The 24,118-nt window shown below is 35.7% G+C and overlaps 1 protein-coding gene across 1 annotated transcript in view; it reads left to right on the top strand.

Annotated features, from left to right (window-relative positions):
• Positions 1–1,970: 1,970 nt before the first annotated feature.
• Positions 1,971–24,118, top strand: part of NAV3 (neuron navigator 3) — a 371,014-nt gene continuing 348,866 nt past the window's right edge. Inside the window, exon 1 of the mRNA XM_059402414.1 lies at positions 1,971–2,213. Within this exon, the coding sequence (XP_059258397.1) occupies positions 1,971–2,213 (243 nt within the window). The remainder of the gene's footprint in view (positions 2,214–24,118) is intronic.

The following is a 24,118-nucleotide window of genomic DNA, read 5'->3' as shown; positions in this document are numbered from 1 at the left end:
TGTTAATTACAAAGTAACTTACTTCCTCAGAGTGATCATGTCTTTCTTGCCTCTGGTGTTGTGTTTGTTTCTTACAATACAATTGAGTAAATCCCACTTGAGTTACTTTCTTTTTTACAGTTGGCAAGATTTCTAATTTGTATTTGAGTTTCTTCCATGTTTATATCAAAAGAAGATACAAATTCAACATTAATTATTAGCTTTTATCTGTAAATTACTGCTTCTTACCTAAAACTACAAAATAATTTATAGAGTTGGAAGTAGTAGAAAAATAATTTCTTACTATAAAGAGATTATTTTCTACAATAATAGTTATGATTCTTATAATTGCTATTATTTATTGAATGTCCATTAAATGTCCACTCATTTTTCTAGGAACGTCACTTGTAATATTACTAATTCTTAAAATATTTCATGACTATAACATAGATTTTCTAAATAAAGAAAAAAAAAGGAGTACATCTGTGTCTTAGAATCTTCAACAAAAACTCAAGGGATATGAAATAAATTCCTGTTATTAGGTAATACTATTGAAATTTCAACACCATCACATAAATATATTTACTAAATGATGGAGGAATTTATTGGTATACCCACTGTCTAAGTGCAGCTACTTTAAAGACATTATTGCACACATCTCAGATATTTCTTAAAAACTTACCCCTTGCTTTTGTTATGGATTTAGACATGTTTTTACCAGAAATAGAACATAATCAAAATATAATAAAATAATTTTATGGGTAGAAGCAGCATTGTTCATAGTCACTGAGTATATATTTGGATATTTAGTACATTACGATTTCAGTTTGGACCTAAAGAGCTTGAATAACAGTGTTATTTTAAATTGTTTCTAAGGTGGTTTCTTAAGTTACTCTAAAGAGTACAGGCTCTTGCACTTTTTAACCGCATGACTTTGGTCAAATTACTTATACGAATCTGAGTCTTATCCTTTTTCTGTAGTGGAGAGAATAAGTGTGCCTATTCTTGCGTGGTCCCACTGGTGAAATGTGAAGTAACTGCTACATAAAACATTCCACATACATGTTAGCTGTGAATATGAATATCATTATTGTTATTAAATTTAGAACAATAATTGCTATGTATCTAGTGTCTTGCCATCCACATTTACTGTATTTTCATAACCTAGGCAGGTATAGTCTACTGAGTGATTTAACACATTTAGCTAGTTGCACTGTGGCATGAATTTAACCTGATTTCATGGGATAAAAACAGAATGAGCACAGTGGTTCATGGCTGTCAGTAGTGAAAAATAGCTGGAAATCAGACAAACAGCTTCATTGCTGAGATTGTTTCCGGGCTAAAAGTTCTTCCAACAGCTGTTTGTTTTGGCCATTAATCCTGTCCATTCTCTCTTTTTTTTTTTTTTAAACTGGGGGAAATACAGTTTTCTTTAAAAAGAGAATGTAGACTGGTTATTTCTGAAGTCAGGAAGAACTCCTGTCCTTCCACTATTGTGGTCTTTTGGCTGCCTTGACAGTTGGACTGAAGATTTTTCCTTTTGTTTCTCTCCTCTTTTTTATTCTCAGCTCTCAGATTCAGACTGCTGTAGTGGGAGGAAAAAATATAACTAGGAGCTCTTTAATCCTAGAGAAGGAGCTTTGTAACAGTTACCTTCAAGAAAAGTTTATTCCCCAAAGGAGTATTTAATATTACATAGGCACTAACTCACTGAACAGAGAGAGAGCGAGGCTAAGAGGGAGAGAGAGAATGATGAAAATATAAGCCATTTGAGCCAGCAAGAAAGAAAGATACTTAACTAAAGATGAAGGGAAGTTTTGCCTCTTCCTGGAAGTTATATTATTAGGGTTTTTTTTTTTTTTTTCTTTTTGAATCATGATGACCGCTAGTTTTGTTTAAAGTATTTGTTCTGGAAATACTAAAGTTGGAGTCTACCAGACTGAGGTTAGAAGCATTTTCTTTGGCAGCAAGAAGATACTTTTATAGAAGCCATGCCTGTACTTGGGGTTGCCTCAAAACTGAGACAGCCAGCTGTTGGGTCAAAGCCTGTTCATACTGCTCTTCTGATACCAAATCTTGGTGCTACTGGGTCACAGCCCTATTCTTCAGGACCTTTGGAACTTACTGAAACAGAGAGCTCAATGCTTTCTTGTCAGCTCACATTAAAATCAACCTGTGAATTTGGAGAGAAGAAACTCCTCCAAGAAAAAGCTAAAGAGACAGAAGACAGTAAGGTTAGTAGCCGAAGGTAACTTGCAGACCTACAGAGCTAAAATGCAGATTTCCTTGTAGGTGGAATGTAAATCATGTTGTGAAATGGGGAGTGGTAGAGGAACACCGGTATAAAAAAGTAAGTAGTTTGTGCAGCTGAAAAGCTAAATATTTAGCTTATGTAAAAGTGTATTGATAATTTATGGTTATAGCAAAAGTCATTGACAAATTGCTCTGAAAATGCATGTTTGTTATCAGTACTATTTATTGATGAATTGCCTTGTTAGTCTTAGACAGCCCTTTGTTACTAATAGCCATAACAGTCACAAATATGAGAAAAAGGGACCTATTATTCATGTATATTAGAATGTAAAAGAAGGAGATTTATCTGTTAAAATCCATACAGATGCTGTCACATTTTCTAAATGCCATTTGTATTTTAAACATTTTCTGTTTGAATATATGTCTCTTAGACTTCTTAATTCATTGCTCTGTGAACAAAAATGAAATATTATTTTCCTTGATATTGCACATTTGTCTGGATTTTCACTTGTAAATTGAAACCCTACTGTTTTACTTATTACTGACATCTTTTTCAGTCATTTAATTTACGATATTTTCTGAGCAGTGGTTCGTAGCTCTTGGTTTCTAAGCCATACTGCAGTTGTTTTCTCCAGATGCACACTTGCATGGCCTTTCAGTTGCTGAACTTCAGGGAGCTCCATTTGTATCCTGATAAACATCACCTTTTAATGCAGCACTAAGTATGACGTCAGGCTTTCCAAAGTTGCTGTTCTCACTTCTGGTTAAGGGACTGCTTTGATTTTACTTTCCCACCCAAATGCAATTTTAAAATAATTTAAGAAAAAACTTTGTATTGAAATCCCATCTACAAGTTAAAAAGAGAGCCACCCCTTTGGTCTGAAATCTCCATTCGTGCAGCTCCACCTGTTCAAGTCCTCTAAGGAACAGCCAAATGCAAATTTTTCCCTAAAGTCTTTGCTAGCTGCCTCTTACTCTTCTTTCCTCTCTTGTGATTCTCTGGTTGTAGTAATAGTTAAAGCACACTTATTTACATTGTATTTTAATTATCTGGATGATTTATTTCTATTCTCCCTGAATTGAAAATATGCAGATGGCAGGGTCTTATTTATACTGTGACACAGCTTCCGCTGCCCCGTGCCTTATGCCTCAGAATTAAACAGTAGTTGAATGGATTAATAGATGAATGAATGAATCAATCAATCATCAATCATCAATCAATGAAGAATTATTCTGACAAAGATTTAGTTAAGTTCATTAGACTTTTTGGATCATTTACTCTTAAAACAGAAGGTGTGGAGTGAATGATTTTTAAAGTACTTGTAGCTCTAAAGTTATATTATTCCTTTTGTATTTTGAGAAAACTTTAGACAATCACACAAGAAAAATCAGTTAAAAGATAATTACTTGGGGGTGCCTGGGTGGCTCCGTGGGTTAGGTCACTGCCTTTGGCTAAAGTCATGATCTCAGGGTCCTGGGACCAAGCCCCACATGGCACTGGGCTCTTTGCTCAGCAGGGAGCCTGCTTCCCCCCTCTCTCTTTGCCTGCCGTTCTGCCTACTTGTGATCTCTTTCTCTGTCAAATAACTAAATAGAATATTTTAAAAAGTTAATTATAGGCTTATAGTTCTCAGTCTAATGTAAGTAATTCAGGGTAAACGAAAGGAAGGATAAATTATTAACAAAAGACTAAAAGTATTTAACTTTATGCAAAAAATTAAAAGCAAATGCCACAAAGTTCTGTTTTAATGTTCCATGTACCCACTACAACTTGTTGGGATTAGATCGAAAGAATAGGTAGACCCTTTTTCTCTGCTGACCATGCCTCTGATCTGCAGGTTTAGTCAAACTTCCATTTTGCTAAACGGCCTTGGACCAAGACTTTTGCATCATAAATACTGTTTGCAATAGAATTTTGGTTCATCTCTTTGGTTAACAAACATATCAATCACACATCTGATATTCCAATAAGACTCTGTGGTAAGCAATGTTGTAGTTAGGGGATGTTTTTAACATGCCACTTGGCAGATTAAAAAACTTTTTCAAACAAATTTAAAGAATGCCTTGTCAGCATTTCAGAATATTTTTAAATGTCAAAAAAGTATATTTAAAGATTTTTATAAACTCTGAAAAAATAAAACTTAAGAAAATAGCAGACATGACCAACAAAGTTGCATTAGAGATAATCAGATTTTACTGCAAATAGTAGGAAACTCAACAATAAGATAAACAGCACAGGCGTTTATTTCTTTTTCTTTTTTAAAAACTTAAATTCAGTTAATTAGCATATACTGTATAATTAGTTTCAGGTAAAGTTTAGTGATTCCATTCATTGCATATAACACCCAGTGTTCACTACATCAAGTGCCCTTCTTAGTGCCCATCACCTAGTTACCCATCTATCACACACCTCCCCTCCAGCAACCCTCAGTTTTTTCCCTAGTTAAGAGTCTCTTATGGTTTGTCTCCCTCTCTGATTTTGTCTTAATTTCTTTTTCCCCTCCCTTCCCCTATGATCCTCTGTCTTGTTTTTTTAAATTCCACATATGAGAAAAATCATATATGATAATTGTCTTTCTCTGATTGACTTATTTCACTTAGCCTATATTCTGATGTAAAGGATATCTGAAAGTAAGCAGTCCATAGCTGGTAGGGTGGCTTCTTGAAATTGTCAGGGAACCTGTCTTTCTTTTGCCCATCAGTTTGTGGCATCTGTCTCTCAGTCTTGAGTGGATAATTGAGTTTTGCTCCTTTAGAAAGACACACTCTGCTTCATTAAAGGTTCTTCCACATCCAGTTGGCCTGTTTACAATTCCAAGGCCTATGTAACCATTCCAGTCTTTAATTGTTGTCGCCTTTTCTTCTATTGTAGTTCTATCTATATTTCTCTAGCTGTTTCTTGTTCTGAAATCTTACTTTCTTTGACTTTTCTAATGTGTCTCTTCATATGATTGGTTTTTCCATTCTTCCTGGGTATTCATCCAAATAATGAAGAGTCACTTTGCTTTGGAAACTGAGAATCAAGAGATTAAAGTTAAGAAAGGGGCTTCTTTTTTGTCACAGCTCAGCAAATCACATGCAATTAAGCATTCCCCAGCCTCGTTCTAGCTCGGTCCGCCACCTCACTATTCTTCCTCCTTTTTACTGTCATTTCTCTCTCTTTACTGTCAGTTTCAGGCCCACTCATTTTTTCCCTCTTTGATTACCCATGCAAACTGAAGATTCTTTACATTATTATAGAAAATAATTTTGAGTACCTACTTTGTTCTTTATAGGATATTTCTTTTTTTTTCTCATGACATTTCAAAGAGGGCTTTATTATCCACATTTACAGAGAAATAAACTCAGATAGAGGGAGACATTCATAAGATGATCAGATGGTTAACCAGTACCAAAATCCAGAATTTGAATCTAGGTTTGCTCCTACAAAGCTTTTGTTTGTTTGTTTTTGTTTATTACATTATACTTTCTCTTCAAGATGTAATTGCAGTATTTTTTTGTAGCTATATCTTATCCCCCAAATCTCACCAACTCCTGAGTCAGTTCAGAAGTTAAAGAAAAGAATAAACAATTTGTTGTGGAGGTTAAAAGGAAGAGAAGTTTAAATCCAGTTAGGGAGGTCTGAAGGAAATTCTTGAAAGAGTAAAGGCCTCCTTGACCATGTTAGTATGGACATTTGTTTCATTTTCTTACTCTACCAGTTGCAAGGAAAATTAAGGTAGAGATCTGTTCTTAATATTACATTCATAGTGTGTTAGCACTGCTGTTTTAAAAACAGAAGATACTTAAACCTTAAGTTGAGTATTTTTTTTAAAAAGTATGAATAGCAATATAGAGAATCAAATATGTTGTATGAATAGTATTGCTATTGAGGGCAATATTTTTGTCGATTTTAGGGATGAGAGAAATCCTTTTTGAATGGAGCCTTCAGGAGAGACTTCACCAAGTAGTTGGTATTCAATGGGCAGATAGGACTCAAGTATAGAAAGGACAAAAGTGTTTGTTGAATGAATGATTGGCAGAGAATGCCCAGTGAGTAAATCACCATAATTTGAGGATAATGTTTATGGAAAGGAGCAGGTTTAGGTCAGGTTATGCGTGGAAGCAAACTTCATTAGATAGACATTGGAGAAGGCTCTTAATGTAAGAATGAGACAAAATTACACAATAATGTTATTTAGGAGAAATCAGAGCAGAAAAGGGGTACTAATGTTTATAGAGGCTTGTTATATGCCTGATAGTGGGCTGGACAATTTATGGAGTGTCCCATCATTCCTCACAATAGCCCTATGTTATAGGTACTGTTATTACCCTCATTTCATAGATAAAGAAACTGAGACAGAGAGTGGTTATATTACTTACCAATATTTCAGTGCTAAAGTGTAGTAGAATAGAGATTCAGTCCAAGGCTGTGTGCCTCTAGAAGACATTACTCTTCTCTAATAACACTGCAGTGAAGACTTTGCTGTGTCAGTGGGAGAGAACTATTCATTGACTTGATTCCTATATATACTAGTAAGGTTTGTTTTAAATATTTGATTAGCACTGCTAGTGAATCGCAAATAAATCATGGTGTGCTCAAGTGCCTAGAATTTTCAGAAGACAATTAAGTTGACACATGGTCTCTACTGAATTTTTCAAATAACAGAAATAAATAAAAGAAACCCCATGATAGAATAATAGCAGCAGATGTCAATAAAGTAGATGACTGACTCTGGCCTCCAGCTGTTTCCTTCTTGGAGAAGATGCCTGATTGCTGAGGACTGTCGACACTCCTGTTGGCTCGCTCACATGGTAGCACTTCCAAAGCTTGCCAGACCTACAGCTGCACAGGTCAACCCTTGGGTCTCTCTAGATGTTCCGCCTTCCTTGCCTGTTTCTGCTGTGTTTGCACATTTACTTATTTGTACTTAAAGAACCATGGTATTTCTTTTTCTGGTTATGGCTCATATTCTATGTTTCACGGTTAAACTGTTAATGGTTGTTTTAATTGTTTTTGCCTTTGTGGTAGCAGTGGTATAAACAATGTTGTAATGATCCTTGAGTTTTAACATTTTCTCTACTGACAGAATGCTAAGCTTTTGAATATCATACATTTATTTCTCTTGAGTAACTGTTTGTAGAGCTGTAGCAATTTAATACTGTTTGTTATTTTAGTTTGTGCTTTACAAAGTCCTTAAAGAATTATATCTCATGTTTTCAACTATGAAATTACCAAATATTCTTGGGTAAATTAAAAGTGATTAAATAGGGCGCCTGGGTGGCTCAGTGGGTTAAGCCGCTGCCTTCGGCTCAGGTCATGATCTCAGGGTCCTGGGATCGAGTCCCGCATCGGGCTCTCTGCTCAGCAGGGAGCCTGCTTCCTCCTCTCTCTCTCTCTCTCTGCCTGCCTCTCTGCCCTACTTGTAATCTCTCTGTCAAATAAATAAATAAAAAATCTTTAAAAAAAAACAAAGTGATTAAATATTATTGAAAATCTCATACAACTTTTTTATTGTTTTTCTTCAACAGTCAATATTGTATGTATATTTGATGCCCATTTGCCCAACATGTTCTTCTGAGTTTCTTAAACTTTTCTACTAGACATGTTTCTTTTCTTTGATATAAAGGAAGGCAATAAATATATGTAGATATATAAAACAAATAGATATGTCACTAATATTTTTTTTAAAGATTTTATTTATTTATCAGAGAGAGAGAGGGGGAGAGAGCGAGCACAGGCAGACAGAATGGCAGGTAGAGGCAGAGGGAGAAGCAGGCTCCCTGCTGAGCAAGGAGCCCTACATGGGACCCGATCCCAGGACACTGGGATCATGACCTGAGCCGAAGGCAGCTGCTTAACCAACTGAGCCACCCAGGTGTCCCGATATGTCACTAATTTGTAAGCACAATTGCTTCATGGTTGTATGCTGTGACAATTCCAAAAATTATCTTCAATCTTGAACTTAATGCATTAGATGGCATAGTTAAAAGAACATCACATTAGAGCCCGGAGATTTGACTTAAACTTCTGCTAGAACCTGAAAAGTTAAGTCACTTAAATTCTCCAAACTTCAATGTCTTTATCCTTGGAAATGAAGTTAATAGCTCTTGATAAAGGTTTGCTGAAGGTAACATTTTTTATCCACTCCCTTTCTTCTTCTTCCCAATTTTGTCCTAGCAGTTACCTCTTCTATCTCATTTTTTCAATCTCCTCCTCTCCTCCAGTGGATCCTTTGGACCAGGAATTTTCAAACTTGGCACATTGTGGACCTAATAATTCTTTGTTGTCTGGGTCAGTCTTACTATTACAGATTATTTAGCAGCATCCATGCTATTAGTGATTACATGCCAGTAGCATTCTTCAGATGTGACAAACAAAAATGTCTCTAGACACTGTAAAACATATCCAGAGAGAGGGCAAAATCAAACCCAGCTGAGAAGCAGTGCTTTAGATTCAGCTTCCAAAATTGCTCAAGTTGTTGCTTTTTTTTTTTGCCATTTTTTTATTGAAGTAAAATTGACCCATGTTACCTTAGTTTCAAGTGTGTAACATAGTGGTTCAACAACCCTGCTGTTTATGCTGTGCTCACCACAAGTTTGCTATCATCCAACACTACACAATGCTATTACAGTATCATTAAATATATCTCCTATGCTGTATATTTCATCCCCATGACTTGTTCATTCCATAACTGGAAGACTGTACCTCTTACTCCCTTTTACCCATTTTCCCCATCTTTCCACTTCCCTTTTCTCTAGCAATCATCAGTTTGTTCTCTGTATTTATGAATCTGTTTCTGCTTTTTATTTTCTCTTTTGTTTTTTTGCCTAGATAAGTGAAAGCATATGATATTTGTCTTTCTCCAGCTGACTTATTTCACTTAGCATAATACCTTCTGGGTCCACCCATGTTTTGCAAATGGTAAGAGTCCATTCTTTCTTATGGCTGAGTAATATTCCATTGTATATATATACTACATCTTCTTTTATCCATTTTTCTGTCAATGGGCACTTGGGTTGTTTCCATTTCTACACTATTGGAAATTATGCTGCAATAAACATAGGGGTCCATCTATCTTTTCAAATTGGTGTTTTCATATTCTTTGGGTAATACCCAGTAGTAGAATTACTGGATCATATGGTTTATTTTAATTTTCTTTTTAGGAATTCTGTACTGTTTTCCACACTGGTTGTACCAGTTTACGTTCCAATCAACAGTATAAGGGTTCCTTTTCCTCCACATCCTTATCAACACTTGTTATTTCTTGTCTTTTTTGATAATAGCCATTCTGACTAGTTTGAGGCAATATCTCATTGCTTTTGGATTGCATTTTCCTTATAATTAGGGAGGCCGAGCATCTGTTCATGTGTCTGTTGGTCATCTGTGTGTCTATTCAGGTCTTCTGCCCGTATCTTTGTTTTTTTTGGTGTTGAGCTGTATAAGTTCTTTATATATTTTGGATATTAAACCCTTATTAGATACGGTGTTTGCATATATCATTTGCCATTCTGTAGGTTGCCTTTTGTTTCAAAAGTTTCCTTTCTTGTAGGTTTCCTTTACTGTGAAAACATTTTTAATTTTGGTGTAGACCCAGTAGTTTTATTTTGCTTTTGTTCCACTTGCCTGTGGAGATGTAGTTAGATACATGTTGCTAAGGTTGGTGTTAAAGAGGTTACTTGCTGTGTTTTCTTCTAGGAGTTTTATGGTTTCATCCCTAATATTTTTTAATATTATCATTATTTCCTTCAATTTGTTTCAGATGATCATCCATCAATAATTTGCATATATATTTCTTGAAAGGTTATTATGTGTTCAGTGCCACTATTCCAGGCTTTGTGTTTGCTTTACTTTTTCTGATTTCTGACTCCTATAATGTTTTCCTAGTGGTTACAAATAGCTTTTGAAAAGACATCTTTTTTTGATTAACATTTTAATTAATTACTTAATTAATTTTTAGTCACATTTTAGCTCTTGTTTTCATCCTGTTTGCAGCACTTCACATCTGCTGACCACAATTCTCTTTCTGGAATGCTCCAATATTTAATGGCCCAGTAATCTTGGTGAGTCAATTAGTACTTAAGCCTTAGTTTCTTCATTTACAAAATGTGGCCAATATAAACTACCTCATAAAATTAGTGTGAAGAATAAAGGAGATATTGCATATAAACTATATTCCAACAGAGCATCCAGTATGTACTTGTTAGTCAACTTACCTATTATATAATATTATAAAAATATCTGAGAATTTACCACAAAAGCTAGTGATAGTAAGAGCTGATTGTACAACCAAGAAGGCAGTGATTAATTCTCTCTGCACAGGGAAAATAACAGTCCTGACATTTGTTTACTGGTGGCTTTGTTTAGCCAGATATATTTTGGGGAGAAAACCCACATTTTAAGTAGACAGGTATTTACAAAGATGTGTACTATTGTGCTGTGTTTGGAACAGTATACATTAATTACTCAGTAATCCTAGAATGTAGGATGCAAGTTAAAGAGATGAAGTTGAGTCGAAGCATTGGGAAGATGGCTGTTAGATGTCCAGTAAGTTGTTTGAACTTATTTTGGTGGGAAGGGGGAGATGCCAACATGACACGAATAAATCTATATTTTAGAAAGGTGATGATGAAATGAAACATGGATAGAATAAGTGAAGGGAGAGAAGCTAAAAAATACAGAAGTGAAGAAAAGTGTGATAAAGCAAAATTTTTACTAAAAGACCCAGCTATAGAGCAATGGAAGAGGGACAAGTCTAGTAAAAGAAGCATTGGATGTTTGGGTACATTTATTATTTACTAGTAATCCACAGAATTTTAGGTCTTGATGGTTACATTTTTCTTCACGCAAAACTTATAGTTTGGTTGGAAATGATAATTTGTGAACTTAGTAGCAAGTATCAATTAAAACTAATGATAATTACTAATACTTTTTGAGCACTAGTCACATTCTATAGCCTATATCCAATTTATTTATTATTATAATTAAACATATATAGGAGTTGAACTCAGATTGGTGCTAAAGTAGAGCAGGAATTTCAACCTCAGTGTGTTTGACTCCTATGTCAGTCTCCCTCTCCATCTCTCTCACAACAATTTAAAAACCATAGTCAAAATCAATGTTATTCACTTATCTGTGTGGACACTTAGTCACATAATGGGGGGGAACTATGGATTCTTGCAGGAATCATGAATTAATCTTTGACAAGATTCACTTTTAATGTTTCCTCTCTCCCAGCCCCCACTGCTGCTCCATTTTGGCTTTTAAAAAGTACTTTTCTTTGAATTTCTAGTCTCTAGGACCAATAGAGAAATTCAATATCTGTGGGAGAGTTCATTAATTGGATACATGGCAGGATTTCCCCACTCTTCCCAGTAAATGAAATGATTTGTTAAAAAGTGTTGCAATTCTGTCTGCAGATAAAGTCACCAGATGAGACAGCATCGGTAAAAATTTAGCATTTTCCTGATAAAATAATTGATGCAGTCTCCATGAAAGAAAAGAAAAGAAAACAAACAAAACGACAGAGTATTACTTTAAAAATTTTTTTAAAATTTTATTTCTTTATTTGACAGAGAGAGAGATCATAAGTAGGCAGAGAGGCAGGCGGTGGGGGGGGGGGCAGGCTCCCTGCTGAGCAGAGAGCCTGTTGTGGGGCTTGATCCCAGAATCCTGGGATCATGACCTGAGCCAAAGGCAGAAGCTTTAACCCACTCAGCCACCCAGGTGCCCCCAGACCATCACTTTTTGTTTTATTTCAGTATCATAAAGGACTCTCATAAAACTGAAAACCTGAGGTGGACAGGTTACAGTTTTCCATCAGGAAATTTGTAAAATTTTATGAGCCATCAACATGGCATTGTGTTCAAGTAATGCTAACTTCTGTAACAGATGAACTCAAGGTCTCAGTGGCTTAACATTGTAGGAATTTACTTTTCATTTATATTTACCTGTTCCATACAGTGAGGCTTGATGAACTATGGTCTATAGACCAAATCTGGGCTGGCACCTGGTTTTATTAAGTGAAGTTTTATTGCAACACTGTCATACCATTGGTGTGTGTGTGGCCTGTGGTTGGTTTTGTGCTGTAATAGCAGAGTTGAGTAACTATAATAGAGTCTCGCCTGTAAAGACTAAAATATTTACTATCTGACCCTTTATAGAAAAAGTTTGCTGACACATGCATATGGTAACTCAACCAGATTCCTTCCAGTTTGAGGTTCCATCATCCCACCTCCAACTAGCCATCAGTGAAAGAGAAAAAAATGGAAGATTGCATAAGAGACTGAGAAATTTCACATATCACTTCCATTCACTTCCATTCTGACCAACTCAGAGTAATGAAACCTATTGTGAGACAGGCTAGGAATTAGTCTACTTGTGTGTCTCAAAATTAAAGGAAATGGTTTATTAGCCAGAGACTGCCTAATTTGTCAAATTTTCAAGATTAAGCAAAAATTTACCATATTGGGGCGCCTGGGTGGCTCAGTGGGTTAAAGCCTCTGCCTTCAGTTCAGGTCATGATCCCAGGCTCCTGGGATCAAGCCCCGCTTCGGGCTCTCTGCTCAGCGGAGAGCCTGCTTCCTCCTCTCTCTCTGCCTGCTTCTCTGCCTACTTGTGATCTCTGTCTGTCAAATAAATAAATAAAATATTTTTAAAAAAAGAATTTACCATATTAAAAATATTCTTGGGTAATCCAAAGTATCTTTCAGGTTGTCAAGTTGTCCTGAAATATAAGGGTGTGTCTTTAAACACAACACATGAATACGTGAAGGGCCATAATTGCACTCAAGTCACTAAGTGTATAGAGAGAAAATCTTGCAGTTAGCTTAGCTTTTTAAAAAAATAGACTGGGTACATTTATACACAAGTATTAAAAAATTCACTGTGGTCTCATGACTCCTCTGGTTTGTCCCCACCTTGCAGTTTTGATAACCACCTTCAGTTTCTCCTGTTCCAATCTGCTGATCCAAACTCCCATCCTGAAAGCAACTCTATCTTGGTTATGTGCCTTCATTTCTATTTGCTTCATTATTCAGTTTTTAGTATTCTTTTGCTGGATACGGAAGCTCTCCATTAGAGCTGGGAACCAGAAATCCAAGGCAGTATAAGATGTGAATTCTAGAAGGGTCATTTAGAGAATCAGGATGGACTTGGACATAATCCCAGGAGGGAGGCATTGGCTGGCTTCTAGCTGTGGTCCAGCTGGTGGCTGCCTAGTTGTGTGAGGGAGTATCTGCTCTCTTGGCCTGAAGACATGATCCAGCTTCTGTCAACACATTACAAATTTTTCCAAAGGGGACCTAGGGGGAATGTGTAAATGGTTCATTGACCAAACCCATCACCATCATTGAAAGAAGCAACTCAAGGTAATCCTTTCAGACCATGGTATGCAACTGTAAGAAACAATACATAAAACAACCTCTTTTCAAATTCGAGATAAATTTCTATATGACTTAATTGGTCTTTAAATTTAGTTGTGCATATAGGACTACTTCTATTCAGGTTTCTATTTCTCTTTGCCAGGGTTTACTGTTTAGCTTTGGATCAATTTAAATTGCTCACATTTTAGACTCTTAAAAATACACAGACATTATGTATTTCTCTTCATTGTCCCTGAATGCTCATATTTTTAATATAATTTTGTTGTGCTTTTTTTTTTTGAAAGTTTATTGAATTTCTACAGTGATACTTTTGCCAGAACCTTTTGTTATTACTTTGACCCATATATTTTGGGGGGTTGTGTTTCACATTTCCTTTCTTTTTAAACCATCTGCTTTTTATAGCTGTTTCTTCCTTCCTGTGGCTGACTTTTTGATATCCATACTGTGTGCTGCCTTCTTACATTGAACATAGGGTTTATCATCTCCAACAATATGTTCTCTCTGTTGTTTTCCTCTGATTCAGGCTAGACCTATTCTATTCTAAAACCAGGCTACTATTTCACAAATGTAAACCCCTCCAATGGCCACTTCTAAATATACATCGTGGATCCTAGGTAACTTTTCTTGTCTTTGTTACTCATTCATCCAATCATTTAGTCCACCATCAACTATTTATTGCATACTTGCCATGCACAAGGCAAAATGCGTGTGTGTGTGTGTGCACGTATATATTGGTATATGTGTGTATGTACCATGATAGGGTTTATGGGAAATATGTTTGCAACAACTGGGACTCTTTTAGAAATTTATATTCATTCTTTTTAGGGCAGTATTACATTTTTAATTAATATTACCTCAAAAAAAACAAATAATTACAATTCTGATTTTCAATAATCATTACTTTTATTATACATTTGGGGTATGTTTGTTTAATTTAGAATAGATTTATCCCCTCCAGTTGTGACAATCAAAAATGTCCCCAGACATGATCTGTTCCCTGGGGGAAAAATTGCTCCCAGTTTAGAATCACAGATTTAGACCCTGCTTTGTTTGAAAAAAGGATTTAGTAGAATTAAAAAGCAGAGACAACATAGAAGATTTCAAGACATTTGCAAATAAAATGGGATTATAAGAAGAAAAAAACAGAAAAAGATAATGGTAGAGGAAGGGCTGCAATATAAAAATATACCAAATTTGTGCTGTGATATTTTGTATCGTAGCTGGAGGTCACCTACACATTTGAATCTGAGCTTTCAAGTTGCTCATACATAAAGGTTAAGCAAGTGCTGTTTTAATCAGTGCCTAAAGCACGAGCTAATATTTGCTCAGGAGAGTCACATCTTTGTTTCTACGTGTACAAAGAAATATTTCCTATGGACATTTATAGAGACATTCCTATGTAATTTGAATAATAACTTTCTCAATATTTTCTTTACAGATTTTAGTTCTTGTTTTCTGTCCTCATCAGTACCTTCTATACAAAACCATTAAATAAAAATTTTGATCAAGTTTACTTAGGATGACCAGTTGTACTGGTTTTCTCGAGACTGTCCTGATTTTATCAGCACAGATCTCTTAATTTGGGAATCTTGCTGTCCGGACCATGCTGGGATGGTTAGTCACCCTAATTCTGAATCAGATGTTCTTGTTTTTCCACTTTAGTTTTATTCTGGCTTTTTATAATTCTCTAATTATTCATTTCAAATCTGTAGTTGAAAATATATTTTTGATTAATCATTTTAAAAATATCTCCTTATTTAATTAGCAGTTTGGTGTCAGACGTTGTCAGTTCTCTGTTCGGATATAACAACATATATTTTCTTTAATGGTAAGTAATCTCTATGTATGTTGTGTTTTTCAAACGAGTGATGTTTTTAACGAGGTTCAAATATTTGCATCTCCTCTTTCCTTATCCATACAATTTTAACCAGTGTTGACAATAATGAATGTATTCTTCCTTCTGTGTGGAGGATGTAGAGTTGTCAATAAAACAAAGGTAGCCTGTTGCTCTGAGTTCATCGGGTGATTTCCAGCATAACTCCTATGGGCCCTGAGTTGAATGGAGTGATACCTTGAGGTATGTGCAGTTAGTTCTTTCTAGACCACAAAGAACAGGACTTCCAGCTTCCTGCAGTGGCATGCTTCTCCTGTGTAAGACAGACAGGATGTGGTCTGGGAGAAAGTCCGCACTTTAACAATAGACCATTGACAGAATGTTTGGGAAGCACAAAAAGGAAGAGAGCATCTGTCTACACCCAGAATTATCAGAGGCATTTGTGTGTGTGAGAATCTTGGGTTTCAGAAATATGTTTTTTTAAGGTCATCCGTTTTCCTTCTCTGTTTTTATTGGATGAGGACAGTTGCCTTCAAGATAACTAAACATTTTAAATTCAAGGGAGGAATTGCATCACATTTTGTCTCATTATCCCAGGCAGAAAATTAATTCCCTCAGGCAAAAAACGTTTTGTTTAGTCCTTATGTATGGCCTATGTGAACCAAGCTGAGAGAATTGGAAGGGAGAAGATAAAATCCAACTAGAAGAGGATGCTGCAGAGAATTCAGAAGGAAAAAAGTCCTTCTAGGTGAAGAGTGATTCAGGTGCTGACTTTATCTGCAATTCCTTCTGCTTGCAATATGAGAAAAGATGTTACGTGGAGCATGGATATCACAACACTGATATATCCCTTTTTCTTCTCAAGCTTTGAAAAAGAACAATCCAATTTTAATCAAATTTACCATTTTAAGAAGTTGCAAGAAAGTCTTTGCCCTTTTATCCCTGTGCTCATCCTGTTCCTCTTGTAGCTTATTTGTTCCAGAAGAAAGTTCCCATAGACACCACCCTGTCACAACATTGAGTTGCATGAACATATCCATTTGGTGCAGCTGCCATTAAGTTGAACAGAGAGTTAGAGTGAGTGCCAATGTCTGCCTTGTCTTCTGCTTTCTTCTTTTCAAAGGCGGTTGTGTAAAGCTTTTGTTCAAATGTCTTACCACCTGGATCCTCTTGTGCATACACTGCTCCTCTCCAAACGACTTGGCAGCCGGTACTTCCTGTTGTGCAGCAGGCTTTCATTTGCAGGACATCTGTAAAACCACAACACGAATCGTCAGAATTGCAGAAGCGGCCTTCTCATGAACGTAGTAAACTTCAGAGCAAATTCTTCAGCCAGGAGAAAGTGCCCCAAAGAGCAGATGTGATTTAGGATGAGTAAGATGGAAAGTCAAGGTGCAGATCTTTTATTCTCCACCAGAAAGCAATGCTTTGATTTCCTGGCAATGCAATTATGTAATGACTGTGTGTGTGTGTGTGTGTGTGTGTGTGTGTGTGTGTGTTTTGCAAACTGTGTCTCAGACAGGGAGGTAGAAGGAACCGACTTGATTGTGTAACTTTATAAATAGAAACAGCCATATTGAAATAAGACTGCTCTGAGTTGAGCTGGTGAAGTTTGCTCCTTACTGAAAACGGAGGCTACTGAACGAATATAAGATCCAACCTGTGGAGTAATTTCTCAGGTTTACCCAAGAATGTTTAATGGGAAAAATCAGTAAGAAGTTCTTACCCTCCTTGCATTATACTCCCAAGTATTTTAGTCCAAATAAATCAAAACCATTTCTCTGTTGGAAGTAGTCAAGTTGGAGACACACAGGAACTTTGTCCTCTATTACAAATGATGAATAATGAGCTCGTACTATTTTTAATACAGCACATAATTTACTAAACACTCGGAACGGTTTACCCTGGCAGGGGCATAAAGAATACAGAGGTACTTACCTTATCATGTGTTGAACAAAATGTGTCCTACATATGCCAGATGTTCTCCAATAGTAGGTGATTTCAACTCTGCTGTTGCTCTTTATTTTAGAGGGCAGAATCCAGGTAAATAGAGAAAAATCTCCTTAAGAAAGACCACGAAACTTAGTCTTCCCAGCATGATTCCATTCAATTTGATATATACTCCAAAAGACTAAAAGACCGACTGTGCTATGTTTGCCAGTTTTTTGAGGTTTATAGATCATAGGTTTTGAACTTCTCAGAGTGATTGTATGACAGAAGTGTTTTCTTTGATTTTTGTGGCTATAAAAGTGATACTAGTCCTTCCTAGACACTGTTAACAAATTAATCTTCCCTAGCAAAGCTACAATCTTGGTAATTTCAAGGTTCTCTGTAATTTACTGAACTGAATTTTTTCACTTAAGCCCTTACTTTAAGAGGAGGCCAATTTGACTCATGGTTACATCCATTGAGATCTCTAAAACAGTGTCTTTAATATTTTTTAATTAAAGTATAGTCAACACACATGTTACATGAGTTTCGGATGTACAACATAGTGATTCAACAGTCTATACAATGCTATGCTCATATGTCGTCGCCACCTGCCACAATGACAGTACCATTGACTCTATTCCCTATGCGGTATCTTTCATCCCCGTGACCTCTTCATCCCATCACTGAAAGTCTGTACCTCTCACTCCCCTTCACCCATTTGCCCATCTCCCCATGCCCTCCCCTCTGGCAACTAGCCAGTTCTCTGTATTTTTGAATCTGTTTCTGCTTTTCTTGTTTGTTTCTTTGTTTTGTTTTCTAGATTCCACATATGAATGAAATCATATGGTCTTTGTCTTTCTCTGTATGACTCCTTTCACTTTATATAATACATCTAGGTCTATGCATATTTTCACAAATGGCAGGATTCCATTCTTTTTTATGGCTATACCACAACTTCTCGAGCCATTCATTTATCAGCAGACACTTGGATTGCTCCAGGGTCTGAACTTTTGCACGTAATGCTGAAATTAACCTGTAGGGAGGGGAGATATCTTTTTGAATTAGGGTTTTTGTTTTCTTTAAGTAAATATTCACTCCTGGAATTACTAGATCAAATTGTTTGTTTTTAATTTTTTGAGTAACCTCGGTACTGTTTCCCACACTGCTTGCACCAATTCACATTTGCCACATCCTCACCAACACTCGTTATTTCTTGTGTTTGGACACTAGCCATTCTGACTACTTTGAGGGAATATCTCATTGCTTTTGATTTGCGTTTTCCTGATAATTAGCTATGTTGAGCCTCTGTTTATGTGTCTGTTGATCATCTGCGTGTCTCCTTTGGAAAGGTCTTCTGCCCATTTTTAATGAAATTGTTTGGTTTTCTGGTGTTGAGTTGTGTAAGTTCTTTATATATTTTGGATATTAAACCCGTTTCAGATACATCATTTGAATGTATCTTCTGTTACTCCATAGGTTGCCTTTTTTTCATTGATGGTTTCCTTCACTGTGCAAGCTTTTTTTTTTTTTTTTTAATTTTGGTGTAGTCCCAATAATTTAATTTCGGTTTTGTTCCACTTTCCTAAGGAAACATACCTAGAGGAATGTTGCTCAGGTTGATGATAAAGGGACTACTGCATGTTTTCTACCAGGAGTTTTATGGTTTCAGGTCTCTAAAACTATTTTGGTCTTTGAAAACTGTTTTGAGTTTGTTTTCATGTATGCTATAAGAACCTAGTCCAGATTCATTCTTTTGCATGTAGCTGCCTAGTGTTTCCAGAATCATTTGTTGAATGTGCCTTGCACATAATAGGGATTTAAACTTAACAGTTGGACTTAAAAAAAAAAAAAAAAGACACTGAATTTTTTATAATTTTATTCTTTTGTCTCATGATTTACCTTATGCATGTATTTCATGAAGAACTATCCTAAGATCCTACTTATGACTGGATATAAATTTTGGCTCTTCTATTTTATTATATTTCTGCTATTTCAGTGATTCAAGGTCAAAATCTTCATAATTTTTTTGTCTTTTTTTAGATTTTTCTTTTTTTATTTACTTATTTGAGAGTGAGAGTGACAGAAAGAGAGAAAGCGAGAGAGCAAACGAGTGGGAGAAGGGTCAGAGGGAAAAGCACAGTCCCCACTAAGTGAGAAGTCCAATGTGGGGGTTCCATCCCAGGACCCTGAGATAAGCCGAAAGCAGATGCTTAACTGACTGAGCCACCCAAAATCTTCATAAATCTTCATAATTTTGGCTTCAGTATAGTATACTAGTCCCTCTTGAGCAAATCTACCCTAATTCAATGATGATTTCCTAAAATATTAAATATTACTTGTGGAAGAAATAGTGGAGGATCTTCTAATGCAAGTATCTCTTTTTTGTACATTGGTAAAATTAAGGCCAGCAAATTGAATTAGACTGTTTTAAAACAGTTTCATCTTAAAAAGCGAATATAAAAGCTATGATCTGAATGTTCTATTTGTTCATAACTATTACTTAGTTATCTTACAAACCTTCTTAGGAAAATGAATGTAACTTTTACATTAAATCCAAGACTCATAGTCTGTCTTAGAGCAAGCCAGCCATAGCCGTGTGCTGGAGAATCAGTAAGGAGATGGAATGTGTTCAAGTCATGGTCCAACACCTAAAAGCATCTTGGCATTCCTCGATTTTCTTGTCAGTTAGAACATAACTGGTGAGATCACTTTATTCAGTAACAATGTCCCATGTGCTATTGCCAGGGTAGGTTTATGGATATTGATAGAGTTTTCCCTTGTCTAGGGTGATGTATGGTCTGAATCTTCCTTTAACTAATCTCAAATCCATTGTAGTGTAGTAAATTCAGCCAAGTGCATTGTAATTTATATGTTTTATTTAAAGGGCTTTAAGACACACTACTTCTTAGATGTACAAGAAAATATAACTCAGTATTTTCTACAGCGTATCTCTTCTTGCTCTGAAATGCCATTCGTGATGGTGGTTGTGGAAAAGGAGGTTGGTGAGGATGGAGAAAACAAAATTGGACTTTTTGATGTTGTTTAATAAAGCCTCGTTAAAGAACTGCATAGTAATTTGAAGGTCAAACTTCTTATATGTGCTGTTTCCTTTCTTAATGAAGTTTCTCATCTTTTTTCTCATTTATAAAATGGGGTCTGTGGATGAATCGAAGCAATGTGTTTAGGGAAGTTAGTGTGTACTCAAGGTAATAAGGTATGGAGAAGGAGCCACTTGGGCTTGCGTACTGCCATGTGGGTCCTTGCTGTTCAGTGCTGAGATAGCGCCATATGCCTGGTTACTGGGCATGCTATGCTGCTCTCTGCTGAGACTTGGGTTTTGGGTATTGTGTGGACGCCCACTGGTGGCTAACATTGCCCAAATTCTGCATCTACCTTGTCCTAATGCCAGCTCTCTTTGGGTACAATAGTCCTCTCCACATTTTTACATAACCCCATAGAGATACATAGAAACTGCTGGATTCATATATATAAGAAGTGCTTTCTCAAGTCCCACCTGTCTAACCATGTCCTGTTGCCATTTTCCCTTTACTGTGGCTCTTCAAAATGGACAAGGGACACTGTGCATTATAGGTGGGAAGTGAGACACAGATCCTCTTAGCTTTCAATCTACCTGGATATTTTTCTTGTTCAACACCCCTGTGGCTGTTCCTGGGGATATGGGGACAGCAGATTCTTTCTCAGATTCTAATGGCATTTTATCTTATATACAACCCTTCTGAATCTCCTGTCTTCCTGCTATTTGAACTTTTATTTATCTCACCATCACTGTTAGCCTCTCTGAATATACCTTCTGTATTCTCTGTGCTGTGTTTCAACATATAACTCTGTGGTCTAGATTTTCATTTGAAAGGTAAAGGAAAGCTTTTGCAACATGGAGAACACTTTATTTTGTTGAAAATCCTGACTTTCGAGACTATTTTGTCACTATGAACTTAAAAAAAAATTTGATATAAAGTTGAGCCATGATTTTTTGTTGTTCTTATGGCCTGAATTCTGTATTCTTGAAATAATAATTGTCATTTCAATTGGATGGAGGAACCAAAAATCAACTAAGAAATAGAGATAAATAAGGAAAAGAATATGGTGTTTTATTATCTCAAAAATGTGTTCCCTCCTATATAAATATAGAAATATATACATCATGATTTGATGAAATTCATAGCTTATTGTATTTTTTCCCAACTTTCATTGTAAACTGTTGAAAGTATTTTTTAATACCGGTCTCAATGTCTATTATGTAACTCATGAAAGACTATTACTAATAATGGCTATCACTCATTAAGTAATACTCGCCAGACACTGGTGGAGATACTTTAAATGCATTTCCATTTAGTATTTGTGTATATTATTAGTCGTGCTTTACAGACAAGGAAACCAAAACATAAAGGAGCCAGGTGACAAAAGTAAAATGACCCAGCTAATTCTGCCTTTTATGTAATTCCTCTGAAGTATGTGGAAGAATAAGAACTATTATGGTAGAAGCAGGAATTGAGTCAAAAGGGCAAGACTATAAAAGAAATGATGACTTTAAGGAAATAAAAGCTGATACTTGAAAGTATGAATAGATGTGGCCTGTTCATCACATAATTTAAGTTAGCAGTGGACTAACTGATCTTCACAATGGAATAGCTGTCCTAAAAGTTTCTATTATATTTAAGAAACATAATAACATGATATCACTCGCTGTTTTAAAAGCACTTAGTAAAATATTTAGCTTGTTAGAAAACATTGTAACTTTTATTTTTAAATTTTTACTGAAGCATAATAAATACAAACAATGAAGTATACATGTTATAAATGTATAGCCCATGAATTTTCAGAAAAAGGACATATCTGTATAAGTTGCTCAGAGCAGGAAACAGCCATTGCCAGCATCCTAGAAATCCCTCCCCCTTGAGTTCTAGTGGTGGACATCACTATCCTAATTTCTAAGAGTATATATTAGTGTTTGCCTGTTTTGTCCTTTATATACAAATGAAATTATGAAATATGGATTCTGTTCTACTACATTTGTCCATCATTATCATTGCATATGTTTGCATATTGCTGTATGTGGACTTGACTGGTTTATTCTAAAGGATTCATGTTATTCCAGAGCATGTGTTTCTGCAAAATTTATTTTTTTAATCCTACCATGAATGTAGCCATTTAGAAGGTTTAACATTGGGGGCTTTATGAATAATGTTGTGAAAATTCTTGTGCATGTCTTTTTGTGAACATATGAAACAGTGTCTGTTAGGTAAATACCTGGGAGTCAAACTGCAAGGTCACAGACAATGCACATGCTCAACTTTAGTGGATACTGTTGTGGTTTTCCTAAGTGCGCATACCACATTGCTTACCACCTTGCATATATCTCTGGCTTTTCCTCGTCTCTGGTCACAATAGGTATCCTTATTGATTGGTATGAGGCCACAGATTTATAGTTTCTTCTGTGTAGTGGGGTTGTAGTATTAATATACATTTTCCTGATGGCTAATGACATTGATCATCTTTTCATATATTTAATAGATCATTTAGATATCCTATTTTGTGAAGTGTCTGTTTAGGTTTTTTGCTCACTTCTACTGAGTCATGAGTTTCTTCACTTAATGGTCTAGAGAATGGTCTGACAGTAGGTCCTTTGTTGGATACACATTTTGTCAATATCTTTTTCCACCCTGTGGATGCCTTTTCACTCACTAGGAATGATTTCTTTTGAAGAATATAAATCCTTAATTTAATATAATCCCATATGTCAGTTTTTCTGTATCTTATATAAGACTGCCTATTCAAAGGACACTGAGCTACTCTACATATAAGAAAACATGATTTGAGATATAAAATTGAAAATGCATAATATATTTGATAGCTGCTTTTATATATTTAAGATGTTAAATATACTAAAACATGCAGAATTATTCATGGTATAGAATTGAGATAACCAGGTCCGTATTTTTAATAATTAAAGTCCATTTTATTTTGTGTCTTATTATCTTTGAATCCATGAAGTAATCTGATGAAACTTCTCATCTTAATGTAGAAACCCAGACAGAATCCTTCTTGTGACCAGGGATTAGTGTCTCAAAAATTATGTTTTTTCTCATATTCAGGTAAAAACGGCCTCTCTGTAACATCCACTTACTGGTTCTACTTCACTAATGTATTTTTTCATTTACTTATTTATTCAACAGACATTATATGAGTCCTATCACATGCTAAACTTTATAGGTTTCAGGGGCACAAAGGTGAATAAAAGTCTGGAGGAGATCAGACATGGGGAAGCAGGCATGTGAAAGGATACTTTCAGCTTTACAAGGAGGTGGCGATGTGAAAATTTTATCCTTCATTTAGAGCATAAGGCTTTATTCTGTACATGATATGGAATCTAAGTTCTTTACTGTCTGGTTATTCTGCTTTTGGTCTAGCCTAATTAGTGACTGACATCTAAAATTAAAAGTTAATAGAAGGCAGCAGTTCTGTGAGGTTTTACCAAGAAAAGGACCATGATTCTATTGGTTCTTACACTGTATCCAGCCTGTTTCGTTGATTCAACCTAAAGCAGTTTTATCTTCTTTTTAGCAGTGCTTCATTTTGTTTGTACATACTAAAGTTGAATTTGAATAAATCCTCTAGATTTATTTTATAATTAGTGTCAACCCAAGTGTCCTCCTACATTTTGAGTTTGTTTGTGGATATACAAAAATTACTTGTTATTAGAAACCTTGCTTTCTGAGAATATTTAACAATATAGGA

This window comes from Mustela nigripes, chromosome 6 (genome assembly GCF_022355385.1).
Source record: "Mustela nigripes isolate SB6536 chromosome 6, MUSNIG.SB6536, whole genome shotgun sequence".
NCBI lineage: Eukaryota > Metazoa > Chordata > Mammalia > Carnivora > Mustelidae > Mustela > Mustela nigripes.
Note: the sequence above shows the minus strand (reverse complement) of the source record. Positions and strands in the feature narration are given on the sequence as shown.